Source organism: Saccoglossus kowalevskii, chromosome 11 (genome assembly GCF_978046115.1).
Source record: "Saccoglossus kowalevskii chromosome 11, keSacKowa6.1, whole genome shotgun sequence".
NCBI lineage: Eukaryota > Metazoa > Hemichordata > Enteropneusta > Harrimaniidae > Saccoglossus > Saccoglossus kowalevskii.
The window spans coordinates 5,630,955-5,653,893 of record NC_140651.1 but is presented as its reverse complement, the minus strand read 5'-3'; the positions used below and the strand labels follow the sequence as shown (position 1 = coordinate 5,653,893).

General features: G+C 34.8%; 1 protein-coding gene across 1 annotated transcript; it reads left to right on the top strand.

Moving 5' to 3' along the window:
* The first annotated feature begins 3,081 nt into the window (after positions 1-3,081).
* LOC100371357 (uncharacterized) lies at positions 3,082-19,859 on the top strand. The gene is made up of 21 exons (XM_078008392.2): positions 3,082-3,175; positions 3,532-3,672; positions 3,868-3,963; positions 4,068-4,236; positions 4,516-4,587; positions 5,064-5,135; positions 5,416-5,487; positions 6,916-6,987; positions 7,174-7,245; positions 7,337-7,408; positions 7,889-7,960; positions 8,367-8,438; positions 9,010-9,081; positions 9,260-9,331; positions 9,766-9,837; positions 10,407-10,478; positions 10,893-10,964; positions 11,313-11,384; positions 12,556-13,397; positions 14,408-14,658; positions 17,650-19,859. The coding sequence occupies exons 1-21, from the start codon at positions 3,082-3,084 to the stop codon at positions 17,809-17,811; spliced, it is 2,763 nt and encodes a 920-aa protein (XP_077864518.2). The 3' UTR covers positions 17,812-19,859.
* Positions 19,860-22,939: the final 3,080 nt, after the last annotated feature.

Here is a 22,939-nt window from a genome sequence, read left to right as displayed (position 1 = left end):
AAAACAAGTTCTGTAATTGATTTCAGCCTATAGTGTAAATATCTGTATTGCAATTGTGGCTAATCTAGAGCATTACGTATAAACGCTGGTGACGTATTCTGTAAGTAATCGGAATATAATAAGTGGTGCACATATTCTGACGTGTATGTTTGTGTGTTTGAATCGGTGTGTTCTGGATCGATATTTATTTCACTTCTCAAACCCTCAAGCAATTTATTATCATTCTTTGATATTTTCAATAACAAATTAAAAATTGGCAATTTGTCACTTTTGAGAGATTTACACATAAGCACAGGCAATAAATAATTACCAGAAAAAAGTGCAATATGAAAAATGGGGGACAAGGGGAATATATGTTGATCATTTCTTCCCTGTAACTGAAAATCTAATCAATCTCTAATTCTCTAATAATTTTTAATTGTTACAATTCCCACAATATTTTGAGCGTTTTTAGGTTTCATCTTTTAAATTTTCTGTCATAATTCCCAGTCGTCATCCAGAAATCGAAGACTATTACTCCCACTAAAATACCTCCCCCTACTATCTCCCATCGAAATATTGCAAAATAATTCCATTCCACTACTCTGTACTAAATATAATTACTTCCCGATACCTATCATCTCAAAGAATTGATTACAGAATAATTTACTTTTCGATGACTAGTTACGTTGACTGCAAATGTCAAATAGCATACGACAGCCTGGGCATCATTTTGACAATTTTCACAAGGCATTGCACTTTTATGTATAGTATAGTAGTATTCCCACCGATCGAAACACTGGATTTTAATGTTACAGTAACGATATTTTTAGACATATCCAGTGACATTATTATTACCTTCTGTGTAGCTTTTTGAATAGTCGCATTATCTATGAACTGATCAACCAAAGAACTTAATATCTGTTCTTTCTACCATCAAAGATATATTTCAAAAATACTGTGATGTTATATGTTATTAATCATACGTATTAATGAAACAACTTTTGGAAATTCTGATACCGAGATTTTTAATATTTCTGCTATCCAAACTCTCGATTTGTCCTTACTTCATACTACCAGTATGCTTGAAAGATATCATCCTGCAGGAATGTTTTCAGAGCAAAATGGTCCACCACGATACAAGTACATTATGTTTGCTACTGATAAACCTGATGATGCAAAAACGTTACACACAGAAGAACATTTTTAACAACGTATTTGTAGAGTGTAGCATAATTTCTTCATAAACTTATAAAAAAAAATCTCATTCAGGTATATTTACGATGTACCTTCTATCAACAACCCTTCCATCAATAATACTCTTTCTATTACAGTGGCGGCGGCTCGAGGGGGGGGGGGGTCCCCCGAAATCACCCCCCAAACATCAAGCTGAAATCATCCTTTGTGTATTTTTCACTTAAATCCATCGCAAATGCCGATAAAGAATCACTGCGCATGACCAGAGCGGGCAGCACTGTCATTAAACTCATTTATGTATGCCAGCAAAATTTGCCTCCCAAAATGAAGGTAATAGCATTTCATGAGGGTCTAGATTCGGCGCGAGGGACCGTGAGATCCATGCAAAGTTGCGTGCCGCCGCCTCTGCCTCATATCCTGAGGTAATCTTTGAATTTGACTCTTATAATTATTACCTCCATGGTATTACAAAAGAGATGAACATGACCAATTTACTTCATCGTTGAACAATATCCACCATTCTTCTGCAAATGCTGTATGCATTATCAAGCGTTCCTAGGCAGCGGGTCTCTGATTTTTTCTACATCATTCATCTTATGTTAAGAGTCCTGCTATGAATTGGCTATTTAGATTGATATGTGGTGCGTGTGCTACCTGTGGAGCAGACCATGCTCACTCTTTTGCAAACACCTGATATCACCTCAATCTTTGTTTAATCCTTGAGGTACATTATATCATTGCCTTGTACATTAATTGTTAGGAATTTTTTGAGACTGATCATTTACTCTCGTTTAGCACACTAATTTCTGTACTACTGTACACACTATGTAAATGTACTTTGTCCATGTATTTTTTATTGTTGTATGTCCATTGTATTTAGTTAAAATCCCTATACGACTATTAAATTTAGATTAGTGAATGTGTGGGTACATCGTCCGAATCGCACGGTCCCGTGTCTTCGACCTATAGGCCTCTAAACACGATACCGTGCGGGATCGCCTAGGCTAATTGCGTATCTTAAGCAGTGAGAACTGATTGGGCCCGCCTCGAAACAAGGCGCCCAATCAGCTTGGACGTACCAAATTATAAAACAAAATTCCACTTCCTGTTTTTGTCGCTATGAAGGCATCCTTCCCACACAAAACTGCGTCGACTGCCTGTACTTGATGAGGCTTGAGGGCACCAACACCGACAACTTTCACATTGTTATCATCACAAATATCATATTTAAAATGAAACGCCAAAGAGGGATTTGTAACACGCAAACTGATTGGACAATGATTAGCCGCAACTGACTACTGGAGGCGCTGTTAGAATACGCGTATTTGATGGTCTGTTTAGAGGCTTGGCCGAATAAACTTAGACCTTGGCTAGCGAAGATGGTGTGGGAAAGGAGTATGAGTGTTTCGTATTTTGGCCATTTCATTATTTCTTTCCTTTCTTGCATACACCTGATTAAATTGTGCTCTAGCATTTGTTGAATAGAAAATAATAATCTTGTCTCCGGGCAGCTTGTTTGTTAGCCGCAACATTTCTATTAGCCGTATCGGAACTGTTATTTCCTGCAATAGTTGGACGTTCTTTGTCGGCATTTTGAGATTTAGTTTTTTTTTATGCTTAGACATAATCTTTTCCTGTTTATCTGGAGCCACCACAAGGCCACTGATTTGAGCGCATGCGTCGGTGTAGCCCTCTCTATATAAATTATAGTTTGGCTTTATGGAATCAAATATCGAAAAAACAACGAAAAAATGTGACGTCACTTACGATTTTCAAATCATTTCTATAATCATGTTCACATGACAAATGTCGGAATAATAGATATGTAAATGTATACATCAAACTAAAGAAATCAACGAAATATTATGAAAATTAGTGTGCCGACTTCATATTAATTTGGGCTTTATGAATTTGATCGGGGACGTCAGAAAACTAAAATATTTGAATACAGCGTTGCGCGCTGTACATGGCTATTCACAGCGACAACGAATGGGACGAGGTATGTACACATTTTCCTGTCATAATGATGACAATGTAAAAACTTGAAAACATTAATGGTAAAAAATAAATAAAATAATTTGAATTAAATAGTAAAATTTAGTTAGTTAAAGTGTCTTAAAAGTGAAGCTGATTCTACAACACTGAAAGTTGACCCAGTTAGAGTATTTACTCTACGAGTCAAAGTCTGAAATTGCAAATCAAATTGGTTTTCCCTAATATCTAAGGCTTTTTTTTAATTTTGATAACATAATACCACAGTTTCAAATACAAGCATGTCATGCCTAGCAAAATAGTCAATTCTAACTGTGGTGTGGAATCTATAGTGACCTTTGAATACACTGTTATATCTTTCAGTGCATCAGCGTATTGTTCGCGGTACATGTAGCGGCATACAAGTCAAATGCACGAATTCCACGCAGTGCATATTTCGTGACCAACTTTGCGATGATCATGTCGATTGTGACAATGGCTCAGATGAATGGTCATCAGAATGTAGTGAGTATCAATCAATCACCTACAACCATTTATTCTCAGTTTAGGTTTATGTTGTCACTGGATGTTGTTCACAATATGGAATGTTGATTTCACCAGAAACTCTCCACAATATAAATTGTTGATTCCAAAATATTCAAAAACGTGACTTGTAGATGGGATAGTGACATGTATTAAGATGTATATTTCTGATTACAGCTGATGAAGATGATAACACTAACTGGGACATCTTAATTGGTCAAAAGAGTGATTCAGAGGAGGAGGAAGACAATGAGAGTGAAACAATTGAGTGCGGTGAGTAGCAATTCGTATTTACGCATTAATTATTCATATTTGTAACCAATGCAGGCGGTGTAGTTACGCGAGATTAATAATGATTACTGTATTTTTTATGATAGATAATGGTAGTTATCCGGAAGAATGTAACTGTACACATTTTATATTGAGGGAAAATGGGTTTATGACGTCAGAAAACCAATTCTATACTATAATAGACACTCGTTTAGATTGCTCCCATAGGAATTTAACGTCAATTCCGGGTGGGATACCACCCAATATTACCAAGCTGTGAGTATATATAATTATACAAATCTCTACAGCCTATGTGTTGTTATCTGTTATTTTTCACTGATTGCAAATTCATTACATTAACTTTGACCGATATTATAATCAATATTAAAAATGACATCCTTAAAGATCGTTGCAGTTACAAATCTGGTTATTCACGAAAATCGTTTTTTATTCTAAAGTTTCTGACATGTGACTTGTGTAATGAATAATCATTACTTGTTATATTCAAGATATATTATATGTTAATGTACCGCGTGAATTCTTTATTGTTAACAGGGATCTGCGATATAACTCGATCCAAGAAGTAAAAGCAGGAGATTTGTATGGGTTATACGATCTCACTGAATTGTACGTATCATTAAATTAACATCTACCGCCGTTCATATAATTATTATTTGTTTCCTTCAGATAACAAAAATATCCATAGCAAATAGAGTGAAATAAAATAAAGAAAATGCTAATGAAACAATCTTATTACCTCCATAGTCTTTACTGCGCACTCTGTGACAATATTTAGGATAGCATATACTAGTATGCCTCCACAAAATATTTAGGCGAACATCGCAAACATATATAAATATAACGATCACTTGATTGAAAAGCGATTTATATTTTACATTTACACAGTGTTCGCCACTCCGAAACTTAAATAATATACGCTCGCCAAGAACTTACCACTACATTCTGAAAACTTTTTGAGTTAAATACAGAAATGCCAGAATCGACACCAACACAATCGACACTGAATCACGTCATTTATTGGACAATATTGCGTTAAGATTGTCACAGACAGCTAATGCTATCTTTTTCAAAATATCTCACAGGCTACTTTCAAGGAATATTATCAACGATATTGCAGAACGAGCATTAGATAATTTGGCAAATCTAATGGTTTTGTAAGTAGTACATCTAATTACATCTGTGGATACCCTTACCAATACATAACGCACAAACAATCATATGCTATCTATGATATATTGAAGATAATATTTGGTAATCGTAGTCCTAAATAACTATTAAAAATAGCTAGACGTTTCGAGCAATGGCTCTTTATCGATAGCATAGATGCAAGTGTGATGCAAGTGTGTACATACGAGTGAAAATAGTATATACGATCAGTAGAAATTTAGCTGTGTTTATAAATAAATAAATAAATACAATGTTCATATTTTACAGGAATTTGGAGGCTAATAAGCTGCAAACACTTCCCGAGAGTGTGTTTTCCTTTCTTAATAATCTTGTTGACTTGTAAGTAAAACTTGCGTTCATCTTTTCATGGTACCACACGCACTATACAAAACAGACATAATATATATAACTATCACACGCAAGTACTTTATTTATTTCCGTTGTATATCATTGAAACCAGTGTCTAAGAAGACGGGACTTTTTTCACCTTGTTCCAAGTTCTAAATAAAACAGAAAAAATAGTCTTATTTGACTTCAAACTTGGTTATAGAAAATTTAAAAACTTTTAGTTGTTGTGTATATTAGCATCTAATTTGGTGATTGGACTAAAACATTGCGTCCAATCTCCAGAAACGCGTCGTGTTTGTATGACTTCTCATCGAATATAACAGTAACTCGAGCCCAAATGGTATACATTCTCACCACTCACCAGAAAAACGGTGCCTATGTTACTAGACGGTACCATTTTTCCAGAGCGTGGATCGACGTCTCGCTGAAAACATATCGTTTACATGTCAGGCTGCTAAAATAGACGAACGAGAATTATTGTAACGGATGCACTCCACAAACAATATTATTGAATCAACAATTTACACCAAGTTCTGTGTATAATGTTACTGTCCACATGAAATCTAAGTCATATATAATTAAATATACAGAATACTATTTGTGCGATACTTGTAACGTGAGAGCCACTACCTGCATTCGACTGACAGTAAGAAAAAAGAAGAAAGAAATGCATCACCGAATCATGTTTAAAAAAACTTTGGACCATAATAAAATGTTTGGGTCTAGGTATACAATATATTCTATACTAACTGTACAATAATAATACCCATATATAATTTGCATATATAATACCCATATTATAGCTTTATAATAATGTACACATATCAAGCAAACAAAATCGATTTAACATCTAACCAACTAAAATTGAACAGTTGTTTTTTGTGGGATTTATTTTTCCAATGATGTGATTTATTGAATTACTCGCCATGGGAAACATCTTAGTCAATAGTGCATATTGATTTCAATGTTTTTGTGGTAAAATGTCTCTTTATTTGGAATCATACATAGACAAAGTTCGATTACTTTAATCAATTTAATATTAATATAAAATTAAAACTGTGTATCAAAAGCTTTTGACAAAGCAATTATAATTCAATCTACCCTGTCTTGTAACATTTTCAAATGTGTCATTCATTCAGTTTGCTGGATTGACAAGGGTAAATAAAAGAAATGGCTATTCTCCAGAGAAAAAAATAGATTATTAATATTGATATCCGAGTTTATTGCGAGCCAATCCAATCAATAGATTTCCATTTAATCTATAATTTACGTGGTTGCATAATTGTTGGCGATACTTTCAACACACAACAAGAATGATGTGAATTTCTGTTTAGTAGTCGTGATTATCTGCAAATTGAATATAGAAATATGATATTATCAGCTGCTTGAAGTAGATTAAATCTGTATCTTTTGTTTTAGGGACTTGTCAAAGAATGACCTCGGTACATTACCTATTTATATCTTCAAGAACTTGAATAAACTGCAAAAAATGTAAGTAATGTGTCACAATAGAACATACGTTTCAGTTGTGAGGGGAATTACACTTTTTTTCTGGGAAATGAATGACTATGTTGTAACACTGTGAATTAGTCAGTCAGTCTTGATATTAATTGACTCAATATATAGGAATTGAATTGAATCGTGAAACGGAAATACAATTTGTATTTTTATTCGCAGGGACTTGTCGGGAAATGAAATACGGCTGATACAGAGTGAGCTTTTTCTTGGCCAAGGCTCGCTTGACGTTCTGTAAGTTATTGCTTTTTATTGCTTTAAATGTTTCGAGTAGCAAATACAATTACTGCCAACTCCTGTAACTTATATGTTTAATTTATTTCAGGCATTTAGGATGGAATCGGCCGCTAGAAATTTCCGAGCATGCGTTCAGTGCACTCCGTAATCTGACTCGCATGTGAGTATTACACGACACATAGTTGAATCGCTGATAATTTTATTTCAACGCGTAGTGTATTTTATAATGTCGAGTTTCGCTCTCTCGTGTTGTTGTTTAACAATCATCTACAATTACACCGATGTCAACGTTAATGCCAGCATAAATACAGTGGTCAGCAAAAAATAACTATTCAAAAATGATACGAGTACAAAACTAAAAATGTGTGAAGCCCATATTTGAGTATGCAGTGGATGATGTAACAGATTCAATTATCCGTATTTGCTTTGTACGTTATTGACGTCCACATCTTCTCTACGTCTTGAAATATATATTCACTCTGTAATATATATTTTATACGGAGTGTCCTGGGAATTCCGTGATTTAACCGTTACTATACATAAGTAATGCATTCGCACGAATTTAACGTTGTCATTTTACAAAACACAAAATTAATTCCGACAAGATGAAGTCATGGGCTCAATATTACCTTTTTTACAGGAGGTTACTGGACAATGGTCTATCCCATTTAAGAAGCGGAATGTTTCGAAATCTAAATAGGTTGAAAGAACTGTAAGTTTGTATACAATATACAATGTATGATATACCAAATTGATTATGCATAATTGGGCTTGAATGGAATGACCGGATGTAAAGTAAAACCACTGAATGGAATGCGGGGATAAAATATGTTTCAGTCACGTGGCCCTTCAAAGTGAATAGCTAAAGATAATAGTGAATCAGTAGATTTCGATAGCCCATTCATATAAAACTGAAAACATTCAGACTTTTTAGTTATATATGGCGATTCTCATAATACCGCAATTCATTGCGGCAAACAATTTCAAGTTCAATGTAGCGGGTGATTTTGATTACATTTGAGCGACTAATTTGTTTTCACAAATCGGTGGTCCAATGGTTGTACAACGTCTGTTGATGCTCTTTAACAAAATACTCGCTCTATTGATTTTTTTTACAGAGATCTGGAACGAAATCAAATACTGTCCATTAAGAAATACGATTTGCAAGGACTGACAGACCTAAGTCATTTGTGAGTACTAGCGTTGGTATAATTTTAACTAGCTTATATAAGTACAGGACTTTCTAGGAATTACTAATGTTTTTAATGTGTGCGTGTAACACGAAAGCGTCACTGGCATGCCACCATATTCTTCATTTATGTTCGAACCGTTCCGCACACTGCACATACTTTGCTACGTGACTGTGTGACTAGCAATTTAAAGGTAGAATAATACTCGCGCGTGTATTCATGTGTGCGCATATGGGTGTGGTAATATTTCATGTCATCTCTAATCATCGGGTTAGCATTAATCAACAGTTATTTTTCTGTATATGCACTGCCATTTTGTAAATATGCATAAAATTATAGTTATGAATCCTATGTCACCTAGCGAAATTGTTAAGTATTGTGATGTGAATCTTTGCCATGAAAAACCACACTAAAATGTTTTGATATTTAATTCTTGATATGATTTGAAATCGGAACTAACTTTACTTGTACATACGTTCTAGGTGGATACCAGCTTTCTACGTAACAACTTTAAAAATACTAGATTTCAAATATTTCACGTATATCTATTGTAAATGTGCTTTACCTGTAGAAAACTGAAGAACAATACAATAAGACGGATAGAAGATGGCGCATTCGATCATACACCGAGTATTAGCGAATTGTGAGTTGAGACTACGTCAGGTTTTAGAGATGATTATAAATACATTTTCCAATGAAATTCCACCATAAAAGTTCCAATATCATAACAAATATTTGGGATACTATGTCGTCTTTACGTATCCCAGAGTGGATGTACACATTGCGTAAACACTGATGATGTATTTGTATTTTTGCTACAGATGGTTGTCAATGAACGACCTGACTGAAGTAAAGAGGAGTGTCTTTTTACCTTTGAAGAATCTTAAAACATTGTGAGTTTGTTAGTTATTCTGTGTGTGTTAAAATAGTCTAATTCAGACATGTTTATATGGAATGTGAACACTCACGTTTGGTAGAGAAATTATAAGAATTTGCAAAGTGCTTATTCGCTGTTACATATACTGTAAAAAAACTTTATTTTTGCTTGGAATTAATTTGCACTATTTTCGCTGAAGGAATGATTCAGTGAAAATAAAATCCAGCGATTATACTATTTTCCTAGATTTTACATTCAACTTGTCAAAAATCAGTAAAATTAAATTCCATACAAAAACACCCAAAAAGTCTTTTCAGCGAAATATAATTCCAGCCCAGCTAAAATAAAGTATTTTACAATAAGGCATAACATGTTTGAATGATATCAGTCGGAGCACGTGTTCATTTTTAAATGAAAACGGCTGATCATGTTTGTTTTTTTTATAAAAAGGGATTTATCTTTCAATAAAATTGAAGAGTTCGAAGATGGAGCTCTGTCCAACTCTGTAATCCTGGCAATACTGTGAGTAGAATTCTACAATTTAGTCTGCCATTATGTACTAATTATGAGGTTATTACAAGAATACCTAAAAGTATGCCCGAATACAGTTTAGCTGGGGTATCGACCGACGCGCATCATAGGAATGCCGAAATCCAAAAAGTTTAGAACAGAACTTCTTTGTGTGGAGTCCGGTCAAACCCCAATGGTAGCCATGTTTATTTTTATTATTAGAGGACGCTTATGCGTAATAATTCCATATTTGGAATTCGCATTTTCTCATATGGTGGGGTGAAATACCCCGTAAAATACCGCAAAATTACGGCACGCTGTAACTTATGGCGTTACGGTGACAGAGGTATAATAATATTTGTTATTAATCGGTTTTAGTATTACTCCTAGGCAAACGAGCACAATATGGTTGTCATGTGGAGTACGTATTGCACATATGTTTTATGCATTGTTCGTATCAGTTCTTAATGATGTCATAGTAAATACATGCACCTGAACAAATGACGTCACATTCGTACAATGATTAGGAATGCGTGCAATGATGTTATTATACATATGTTTACATCGTATGTACATTTCAGATTACTTGCTGGCAACAGATTACCATTTGTTCGCACTGGAATGTTTGCTAACCTGACGAAGGTTAGCAACCTGTAAGTATACAACCTTTGACCTTGCCAGGAATACTCCCTGGCTTTCATTTTTCTTGTTAGTTCTTATTAGATACATGAATAGAAATGCAATATTGACTTCGCTTGGGTGATTTTGCTGTCAATATTTGTGAGTTAAAATTCGCTGCGTTGTTTCTGTAGTTTGTGGTGAAAGTGAGGTTATGGTCACGAAAATATATGTAAATGTATGTAACAGCCGTCAGACTGCAAAATAACGAGCGGCGCTCACTTTAGTTGACGTAGTGGTTGTGGTAATCAAACTGCGACCATTTTGCTTTCTGTATATTTATGAATGTGTTATTGAAGGGTCGTTTTCTTTTTTTGTCATCCTATATTAAATTAATAGATGTTTCAGATTAAATCGATACGTTATTAAATTTTGAATTGGTTTTTTAGCCCTTTGTTCGACAATGAAATAGCTTGGTTTGATGCGGATTCTTTACAAGATATGGAATCTCTGAGAACACTGTAAGTAAAACTACGCAATATAGAGTTAAGTATCGAAAACATCACATGTGCTATCACGTGATATATTATCTTCACTATTGATCATCAAAATATAACAGTGTTACTATATTGACTATATTTAAAACATTTGACTGACAAGCAAAAATCGAAACATAATTTAGGCAATGTCAGTCAAGCTGCGAAGTTTCTTGCAATTTGCACGTGATGCACACGTGATGCACACGTGTCACTCGTACGGATAGATACAATCATAAACTATGGTTATCAACACATATGAAAAGACAACAAGATATCTCGTGACACTTCAACACATTCTAAATTTCTTTTATTTTCTCAACTATTTGTCAGTGATTTACAACACAATCCCGTACAACGACTGCCCATGGTGTTGTTTGATGATCTACCGTCTTTGGAATGGGTGTAAGTAACAATATCATGTACATACTTATTATAAAAAGTATCAGTTTCGTTTGGGGAATGTTTTTAATTGTGAGTTTTATATTAATACTAAATAGAACACAAATTTTAAATTGTCATGGGAAATGATATGATATGAATGTATTTAGTACAATGGCCTCAGGCCTATGGTACAATACATTAAAAATAGAAACATATATATAGAGGGAGTCCTTTAAATAATCATTGAAACTACTGGTTAAGTAAATGTTCTCCATGTTTAGAGACGTAGAATACAATTTTAGAAAGTAGAGGTACAGATAATTTGTCAAACTCCATTAAACGAAGAAATTTTTCATAAGTCTGATCTGACTGATAAAATAGAGGTAAATATGTTTTACTAGGATTTTCATAACGTCGTCATATAAGGCTAAAATGGTATTCATCCTCAACCAATCCTAAATTACATAATTTTCAGATTCTCACATTCCTCGGTATGTTTAATTTACGATCAGATTCGACCCGAAGGTTGTGGGATGATGTTATCATGGCACATTTAACTTACATTATAATATATATGAGAGAGTACCGCACTAGTGATTCGAAACTGGCGACCACGGAACCAAATCTTCTAGATCTTGGCTTCCACTCTGCCACAGGGCATCTTCCAAAACGGATGCTTAATAAACCAACTTATTCGACTGAGTACGTGTAACGCTGCAAGGCTAATTGAATGTACATGACATACAGGATGGTGATCAGAGCCCTCTTAAACTGGCAGTAGTACAACGTTAGATGGTGAAATAGGGAGAAGTGAGTAGCCGACAAACGATATGAATAGATGAGTGAAGGGAAACTCGATTAGCTCAATCATCTAATACATATTCTATATATTATCGTGTTTTTTTCTGATGCATAGCCCTTATATGCGTAGGCGCATAACTACTTTTATTTATAATGAATCATGCTAAAACTATTCGCATTGCCTCTATATAATATTTGAAAAATATTTATTATTCTGTCAAGGGAAATCAACTTAAACAATAATTGACAGTTGTGCCGCGGCGCGTATTTCACACGCGTTATATTCGTCACATGGGATCTATACCGAACACGACTTGTCCCGGCAATTTAAGTTTTAGCCAATATTGGTAGCCATCACTTAATAAATAAAATGTATCTATTATTATTTCAGCCATTTCGATCACTTCTGGATGTGTGGTTACGCCCCCACAGTTCGCCACTGCACCCCAAGAGGTGATGGAATCTCGTCAGTAGAAAACCTCCTTGACAACGTGGTATTGCGTGTTATGGTCTGGGTGGTTGCTATGCTAGCTTTTGTTGGCAATTTATTTGTGCTGGTCGCTCGGTGTATCCTGAAGGAGGACAACCGTATTCATTCATTTTTTATAATGAATCTGTCACTTGCTGATCTTCTCATGGGGCTCTATCTCTTCATTATCGCTTTGCATGACGTCATGTATCGAGGTGAATACATCAAATTCGATCTTGAATGGCGACTTGGATGGGTTTGTCAGATGTGCGGATTTTTAAGTCTTGTCTCCAGTGAGGCCTCAGTGCTAACTCTCGCAATTATCACAATGGATCGCTTCATCTGCATTGTTTACCCGTTCAAGTTCAAAAACCGAAACATGAAGATTGCTGTATTCGCAATGCTGCTGATATGGATCAGTTGCGTTATTATAGCAACATTGCCTCTCATTGACGCCATCACCTACTTCGGTGACTTCTTCTACGGAGGCAATGGTGTGTGTTTACCACTGCACATAGACGACCCCAAGGCAGACGGATGGGAGTATTCCTTGGTCATATTTGTCTTGGTTAACTTCATGGCTTTTCTGTTCATCGTATTCGCATATATGGCAATGTTTACGAGTATCAAGAAGTCAAGGAGCAACATCCGTTCTACTAAAGAGAATCAAGATTTACTCCTTGTCAAAAGATTTACTTTAATTGTGGCCACAGATTTCATATGCTGGATGCCCATAATTATTATAAAATTTGCGGCTTTAGCAGGTAATACGTTCTTTTATTGACATTCGTTAGGGCGAATTATTAAAACTGAAACACAACGTCAGTTACAACATATCTGTTGCTGGTCCTGAGATGTAAAAAACATTGTGCGCCTTTATGATTTTTATTTTTTTGTTATTGCCTTTTTATTTAAATTTTACAACATTTTGAAAACTGACCACAAATGACTTACTTAAACTGAAATGCTGCTTTTGCGACACAGTGTATTGTATTCGTTCGTTGGAAAATGAGAAAAATCGTGGGAGGGGGTCGAAAGTCATATAAATAAAACAAAAGATTTGCATGACATTCGAATAATGCATGAATAATTGTGACTCTCCCTGTGCCTGACATTATTGGGTTTAATGATTACGACATGGGATTATTAACCGTATCTTCAACTAACGACATGCACTCGTAATTAAGTGTCCATGACAAAACATTAAAACTAATGTATATTACTAATCACATCGCTTTAACTCATATAACCTAGAAAACCTTGTGAATGGTCGTCATTGTGTTTTAGATCACGGTGTACAATTTTTGTTGAATTGCAATATTAATTGTAACACGAACCACATACAATAATAGTATTTTAACATGAGTATTCATCGAGATTACAAATACTGTCTTCATTGGGTTGTCCGTTATTAAGTTCAATTAATACGTGGCTAAAATAAATTTCATAGAAAAAAACAACTCAAACTTCCCCAATTCTACTCTATTCTGATGGCACTATTTCGACACTGACGTTCTAGTTCAAAGCCATGTCTTAAATTCACATTTACATTAAAAGACAATGATCGACGACCACCGCCCTTTAATTATTGCATGCTAGACATTATCGTTAGAAATGATAACTCAGCACTTGCGAAAGGACAGATTAACCTCTTTAACGTAATTTCCAAATTATTCGAAGTCATTTTTCAAAACAACTCTGTAGATCATTATCTATATCTAGTTATGCTCTTTATACGTCAATTCTAATAATCATTGATTTCTACAATTTCTAGGGGCTCAAATCAGTGGTGGAGTTTACGCTTGGGTGGCTGTATTTATCCTGCCTGTAAACAGCGCCCTCAATCCAATCCTGTACACCATGACAACAAAAATGTTTAAACAGAAATTTATGAAATTACTTGGTATCAGTAATAAGAAGAAGAATGCTGGCGATGAATCTTACTCTGCCAGTAAAACCACGGGAACGAGGCTGTCATCAGTTGCCAGCAGCCGCAATAGAATTAGTCTCAACGGAAATATTAAGGTTAGTTAGTTAGTTACGTTAGACGACGTAGAGGGCGCAATCAAATATAACTAATGTTTCTGAATTAATGTACTAGTAGCTGCAACGTTTACTTTTTGCTTATTGGTCAGATTGCACACGTGACCTCATTTCACAACGATCTTGGTGTTTTTTGGCATGCTAAGTCACCGTTAATATATCACGCGATCGCCTACTTTTTTCAAATTCCTAACTTTTTTCACATTTTTACCGTATTTTGCAAATCGTCTTTATTGCCAGTATTTGAATGATTTTTCAACAGATACTAACGTGTTTTGTATTTATCTCTTTTTTGTGAACCCAATCAACTTTTTCCCTACCTATTTTTGTCTTGTGTTTTTAATTGGTGTTTATGTTTTTGTCTTTTCCGTATGAACTGATATTTTGACCTCAATTTGACCTCAATTCCTATTGATTATACAAGGATGGCACAGTGGGTAAGTCAGTTAAGATGATGTACCACATGGAGGAAACCAGTCCTCCGACCAATAATTTTCAAACCTCCCGTCACGCTTCAACTTACGATTGTGTTCATACGTATATCGTGGGATGTTACAAGTTGACAGAAAGCTATGAACAACTTGCAACATACTACAAGGAATAAAGCATGTCTCTATTTCAATCAATAAGTTGCAACGTGTTGACGGCAGTCTGTCAACATGCAACATAGCATGCTGCACGGATCAGTTGTTGTTGGCAATAACAGTTGACCCGCTTTTCGTAGCCTTTACAATCATAACACCAGTGTGCTAGGTAGCCCTAATAACGACCTCGTTCAGTAACATGCTGCGTCCTAATACACCCCAGGCACATGTTAATTTGCAGGGTTTCGAACATTACAGTGACAAGTGTTATGTGCATTAACTTCGTACGTGAATTCGGCACAGTGATTTGACCGCGTGTGCCAGATTTGAAATGCTTTGCTTGTTTGACCAAATGTCAATAGAACAAGACTGGATGCGGGAGTCGGATACAAGTGCACATACCAAATAAAATTACATACACAAAACAGACAGAGCAAGTAGCATGGCTAATCTAGGGTAAGAAATTACGATAGCAAGATCAAGAAAATAAAGCATACAGAAGCTAGCAGATGCAGGAACGGCGATGTGACACTGTTGAAAAATAAAAGCTAATAGCTCATGTCTCAGCTAAACTGGCACATGCATCTTTTTTTTCTACAAGTTAGTTAAGGCTGTATGGTATTTGAAATCATGGGTGTGGCTGGAAGATCTGTTTAAAACAAAAAAATGCATGCAAGGTGATGCAGGAAAAATGTTGGCACATTCAAGAAAAAGACAAATGTACACACAAGACACCGCGAAAAAACATCGCACTGGTCACACTCTATCAGCCACCCCGATTGAATTCAAATGTTTTACACTATATCCAAATATAAACATGTTGTCGTGGGATGTATTAGGCCCCGGAGTATTAGGCCGCAGCCAATAAAGCTACCTACATATCATCAGTGTACATATCATCGTGGACACCACCATGTTGTGAATCATCTTAACGTGTTGTGATGGTATTTCGTGTGTTTAACTCTAACAGACATAATATACTCATACGTGTAGCTTTATTTTGTTTTTCAGCTAACGATTGTTCTATACTATACTATACTATTATATTTTATTTTATTTTATTTTATTTTATTTTATTTTATTTTATTTTATTTTATTTTATTTTATTTTATTTTATTTTGTTTTATTTTATTTTATTTTATTTTATTTTATTTTATTTTATTTTATTTTATTTTATTTTATTTTATTTTATTCTATTCTATTCTATTCTATTCTATTCTATTCTATTCTAGTCTATTCTAGTCTAGTCTAGTCTAGTCTAGTCTAGTCTAGTCTAGTCTAGTCTAGTCAAGTCTAGTCTAGTCTAGTCTCGTCTCGTCTAGTCTAGTCTAGTTTAAAAGTTGTGTATACGAATCGAATAAACAAATTCAGTACCTTTTCGCAATGGAAGAATCACCGCTGCCTGATTTAATCAATTTAACCGTGAACTACATACTATATATTAATATTGTCTGTTATATTTGTCATTATATAGATTTATCTGCATGTTGCATGTCTATTCCTAACAACGTATGTGATAACGCATGGTTTAAATAGCCGTATTTTTTTATCTATCGCACAGTCATAACCCCCCCCCCCCCGTCATAAAGTGACAATTATCTAATTTGCAGTTGGTTTGCCTAAACTCGTGTTAAGAAAGCGAGAAAGAATATTCATAATTAAGAAACATATGATTAATTAAACCTGGTAGCAATGTACGCATGGCGTGTGTCGTCAAGATATTTGTCCGATGTACATTTGCTGAAATTCTTCTTCAAAATTGTCTATATATTTGCGCATAATTAACAATTTTCGAAATGTTGTAACCAACAAGAAGTTAACATAATATGCACACCTCGATGTTCACGCTTTGACGATTTGCGGAACAAGATATGGCTGTTTGAACACCTAGCATAAATATCGACAGAGGGCGCTTTAATTTTGAACGAACTTTTAGGTTTCAAGGAAAATATATTCAAACTGATATATGCTTCGGTCAATGTGTGGCTAAATACCAGTTGAGTATGTGGTCAGCATATTGTAGTAGTATTAGACCGTTGATTCACAGATTACAAGACGCGTAATTTTTAAATCTAGGGTGTTTATGAGACCAATTATATTACGTTTTTTTCATGACTGCAAAGATGTGTCGATCACATTTAGGAAAACATTGACTGGGATACAATTGCACTTGTCTTGATTTGATATTTCACAATAATTGATCTTATTCACATTTCTAGATGTATTTTAAGCATCCTTACAAGATCGAATCACATTCATTTGAATTCTATCCCTACGCACGTATTTCAGTGAGATCATATTTATATCATCTTTAAATACGCTATATGCCATACCAGATTGCCATTACCTTTAATGCCATTGCCGTAATGTGATGCTGATTGATTCACAGATGAGGATACCGCAGAAACAAACGAATTGCATACGTACAATAACGAAGGGGCCGAACTATCCAGTGAATCGATCCGTGTTGCCATCAAGGAGTAACGATTACACGGAATTGAACAGAATGATGTTACCACCAATGCAGCGAACAGAGACGAAATACCTTTGATATGGTTACAAATATATCTACTATTATATAATCCATTATTACAGATACTTACATGTTAATTTTATACAGAAACGTAGTAGTGTATTGCTCGTGGAATGGGTGACATCACCAGGTGATTTTTGTGTTTTTAAAGAAGATTGGACTCGACGAGTACAATTTACATGACATTTGACAGATTTGTACATTGATATATCTGTATTTCTGTTTTTAATTTAGTATATTTACCGCAATATGACGGCGCGTTGTTGTAGCAGAGTATACAATACATCGCATCAAACCATTGTCATGGCGACGTTGATCACCATATCACATCATTGACTTAAAATGAACTAATTACATATTTATTTATTTATTCACGCTTTTAATGACGCTAACACTAATGACGCTAATGTACTTTTTGGCAAACACAAATCTCGCGTTCATGTTATCGCATTTATAGCATTTTGGGTTAGTAATTACAAGCGGATATTTTCAATTTGTGCCTTTGCTTCTAAGAGCAAGGCCAATTTAGATTACCAAATGCTACTGTTTCAACGACAAGACGTGAATTCTGTGAGCACTATCACAGATTGTTTCAACCGATCGTATCTGCCTGTTTGTATTCAATAATGCGGTCTTTATATACACTTATAATTATTACGTTTATATATCACAGTTATATGATACCCACGTGCACGATTTCCCAGTCAGTGCAATATTAATATGAAACTAAATACTAATTATGCCAGTGGACTCGGGTAGATTATCGTAGCCTTAGTTCGATTTGTGTAAATATTAGTATACCACATGCATACCGATCATAGGCAGTCGCTACTCCCTTTACACCGCATGCGCAATGGTTGTTTTGGTACGTACAATAACAATCACTGCACATGCGTATTAGTGGATTTGATTTTTTAAACGAATAGTGTTATGTGTCCTGCAAACGCAACATTTTAGTTTATGATAAATCATAGTCCGATTTGTTTAGAGTTCTACAGAGTATTATTAAAAAAAAATATGTTTTCGTCCATATTGCACTTTTAACACCAGAGCACCGCGGCCAACAGTGTTATAATGATGTATAATGCACTATAATCTGTTATTACGTATTGTACTTAAACAATTTACGACTATTACTGATTACTATTCAGTATGTGTACCCCACTGCCACATCCCACTAATCTCTGAATCATTTACAAACAAAGTATATATCTATGTTTTCTGTTATAACCTTTTTGTAACCAGTATAAATACTATATGCCATCGGTGAAGACGGTATAGACTCAATTGTTGGGTATGCGTATATGTATTAGATAATATATTCAGGATTTTATTTTGTTGAAGTGGTCGTACAATTTCTTAGGTTTTCGTAAAATCACTACACTACTCAAATATTTTTATATAGCATGTTTTCCCACTACTAATAAAGTATGTGTAATGTTTATGGACATTCTTCGTAATTTACCTGATTAATCAAAGTGCCTTGCAAGCTTGATAGAGATATTTCTGTAATGCCAATTCCACGAGTATGAAATGTACAGTATTATGAAGTATAGTGAACCAAAGCAAACACTGTAATATACAATCAATGCGTTCCTGCCAAAAAAGTTCAATCTGGTGTTTTTTCTTAGTTAAATAATTTTATCCGAGATTTAAATGTTTATATTGTTATTATATATTTACCATAGTTGTCTTACACTTACATATCTTCGTCTGGCGACGTTTGAAATAAAATATACAGGGACTGTTGCACAATACGGGTGTCGAATTGTCATGGAAAATAACATGTTTAAATATATATTCATTTTATAAAAAATCATCTTTGTAAGGCTTTGCCTTGAATAATTTGACAAAATGATAGTTCGGCTGATAGTTTTATTTGTTTCGTTCATGTGACAACTTTCACTTCACTTCGGTCTTAATAAGCATATTCGCGTATTGATATTTTAATATTTATATATTTGTATAATTAACGATTGTTTTAGTGTGTGTCGTTCGTGACAGCTATATAAGTTGTGATCACCATCGTTTTCCATCAATAAAATAATAAAAAAAATCACTGAAAATTGTTACTGTTGGGTTTTCTTTCTTGTTATTTTGTATGATTGTATTGTTTACTAACATTATGGCAAACTTTACCTCAAGAAGATGGAAAAGATATCAGTAAGGTGAATCAGTCATTTGTCTAATTAAATTTGAACTCCGGAATTCTTGATTTACGTAATGCAGGATTGGGGTCAGGCCCGTCGAAAACAACAATTATATATTTGATGTGAAATGTGTGAATTTTATAATATTCAAAAAGTGTGTTTGAGCTCTGTTACAGACATTTTTATATTATCGGTTTTAAATTAAATTTTATTGGTAAGATATTTCACATAACATCTTTGAACTATTTTACCATTTTAGAGAAGGGTCCTGAGCCATTCCTCACCTACAGACAAACACATCCACACCATTGATCCACTACGGCAAAATGTTGTACACAAAAATGACAAGACTGTACGTATCTTAGCATTATTGTCCATGTATTTTATTTTACAAGGCTACTTACGAGTTTTTCCGCTCTTCGCAGATGTTAGCGCACATAAAAGTGACACGATTTCATGTCGAAATCTGTCTAAAATTATTCGTTTTAGTATTAGTCAATTTTGTATTATGTAATTTTATTTCTGTACAGGGCCTCAGCCTATCGTACAAAATGTAATGGGTAGAAAAGTGCATAGCACGTTTTAAACACAATACAACATCCATGTAAACATATGGTACTAAGTTAAGCTGAATTCATATTCATCTCGTCGCTTGAAAACTTTTAAAAGATATAGAGCTATTTGTTATAGGGTGTGGCAGTTTGTGTAGCGACGAAGTAAGCCCAGACTGTCAGTATTTGCATAATTGCATAGGGTTATTGACAAAAGATCAGCCCTTAGATCATTATAAAATGGACATATAAAAAGAAAGTGAATTTCATTTTCTGCCATGCTAAATTCGAACGTATCACTGTAAAAACTAAAAAATTATTGATCTAACTGTATTTTTGTGTGTCTGCCTAATTCAACATTATGTTTATGGCCAAAACAGCGAAAACTCGTCAGTATATATTTTAGTCTATAATTGCTTGCCAATGAATCTCCCAGGTTATAATACTACTTTGATTTTTCCAAAAGTACACAGCCTGGATGATTGTGAAATTGAGGCATGCCACTATTTTTTTATTCTTAGAGTAAATATCCCTAAGAAATTTGCAGTATCTCCAACTTGTTTTTCAAACCAGACAATGCCGAAACCATATTTGAACAGGAGATTTTTATGTGGGTTTCCCAAGCAAGTCTGCCGGTCTTGTCTAATCGTTTAAGCATGATACAACATGTTTTGGGGTTTCAGTAATTTTAACCAATATGAGATACAACGCTTGAAATAACCACAGCACAATGGCAGCTTTCCACATTCGTCTAACATCGCTACATTTTTGTACAACTATTAATGTTAAGTACCGGGTAGATATCTGCAAAATGTTATCTGTACCCTCTCCATTTCCGAATTTACGTACCCCCATATCGCTACCATAATGCACTAACCAATGGCATACTACCAAGTTTCTTACAGTATGTAAATATATTTGGTTCATTGTAAATCTGTTTTTAGAGGGCGGTAAAATAATATGCATACAGTGGCAGTTTAGCAGCGGTCTCAATAGACTTCAATGACTACAACTCCTTTTATGAACCCACTAAAAATATAGTAAATTTTCTGAGACATAAAAAAAACGTGTAAAAAAATATGTCTGCAATTTATGATTCATCGCATAGTTTCAGTGCTGAAGCAACAGGCCTGGGGGTCAGCCCGGTAAATTATTTCCATATTTGGCTTATACACTCGTGTTCACATATCTGCATGCCGTCCAGCCAGTGTTAAGCTATCTGCTACCGTCACTTGCATCTGCCAAATCAAGATATCCGCCACTTTTATCCGCCAAATCAAGATATCCGCCACTTTTATCCGCCAGATCAATATATCCGCCACTTTTATTCGCCAAATCAAGATATCCGCGACTTTTATTCGCCAAATCAAGATATCCACCATTTTTATCCGCCAAATCAAGATATCCGACACTTTTATCCGTCTAATAAGATACCCGCCCGCAATTGTATCCGCACAATGAATTCAAATATCCGCCACTTGTTCACAACCTTATCCAACAGGTTATTCGCACATGTTCATAGCACAGTGTGATATGAACTTACCCAACAAGGGAGGTAGCTATATGCCACATTCAAATCTTTTCGAGAATATCCCTGTGTGGAAATATTATGCCGAATAAAAAAACTCACCTTTATGCCGATAGAATGCACAATTAATGGTACAATTTGTTCAAGGTATTCAAACTGCTACTTATTTCTAAACTAAAATCATAATCACAAAATAAAAGAGCAACCACAAAAATGACCGAATACACAAATAAGTTGAAGAGCGAATCTTGTAATAGTTAAAACTGCGAATATGACATACAATATGGCATGTGCTCGTAATTTCAGGCGTATTGTTGTATATTGATGAATATTCAGTATAATCTGACCTACTGTATACTAATTGGGGGTACTGGTACTGGTATCTTGTAGCAACTTTTGATGAGCCACGGTAAATATGTGACCCACGATATTTTGACATATACAAACATTATCCATGGACGTGCACGGCTCAAAGCAGTTCAGAGTAGTAGGACGTACTGAATCGTAATTGTTGCCATGTGCTCTTGTAGTGATTTCGGCTCTTTGATTTCCGTTTGATTGATGTTCGAGCATTTCAAAGCGGAATGGAAACCCGGGAGCTTGCCTAGCCAACCCAACCCAATCTTATCGGTTGGATTAGAATGAGACTGATCTCAAATTAAAATAGTTGGCTTTATAAAAGTATATGCATCAAAATATATATGTTTTTGTGGACGTGAATGTAGAATAAAATACGATGTTAGCCGGCTTAATCTTTAAATTATATAAAAAAACAACAACAAAAAACGACTCTTGTCACGTGACTGAGTACGAAACTAGACATCCCATTTGCATGCATCTTTTAGAAATATATTTATTTCACTACATCACAGTTTTGGGCCCACCTCCTTACCATTGTGTAAAATAAAACCACTACG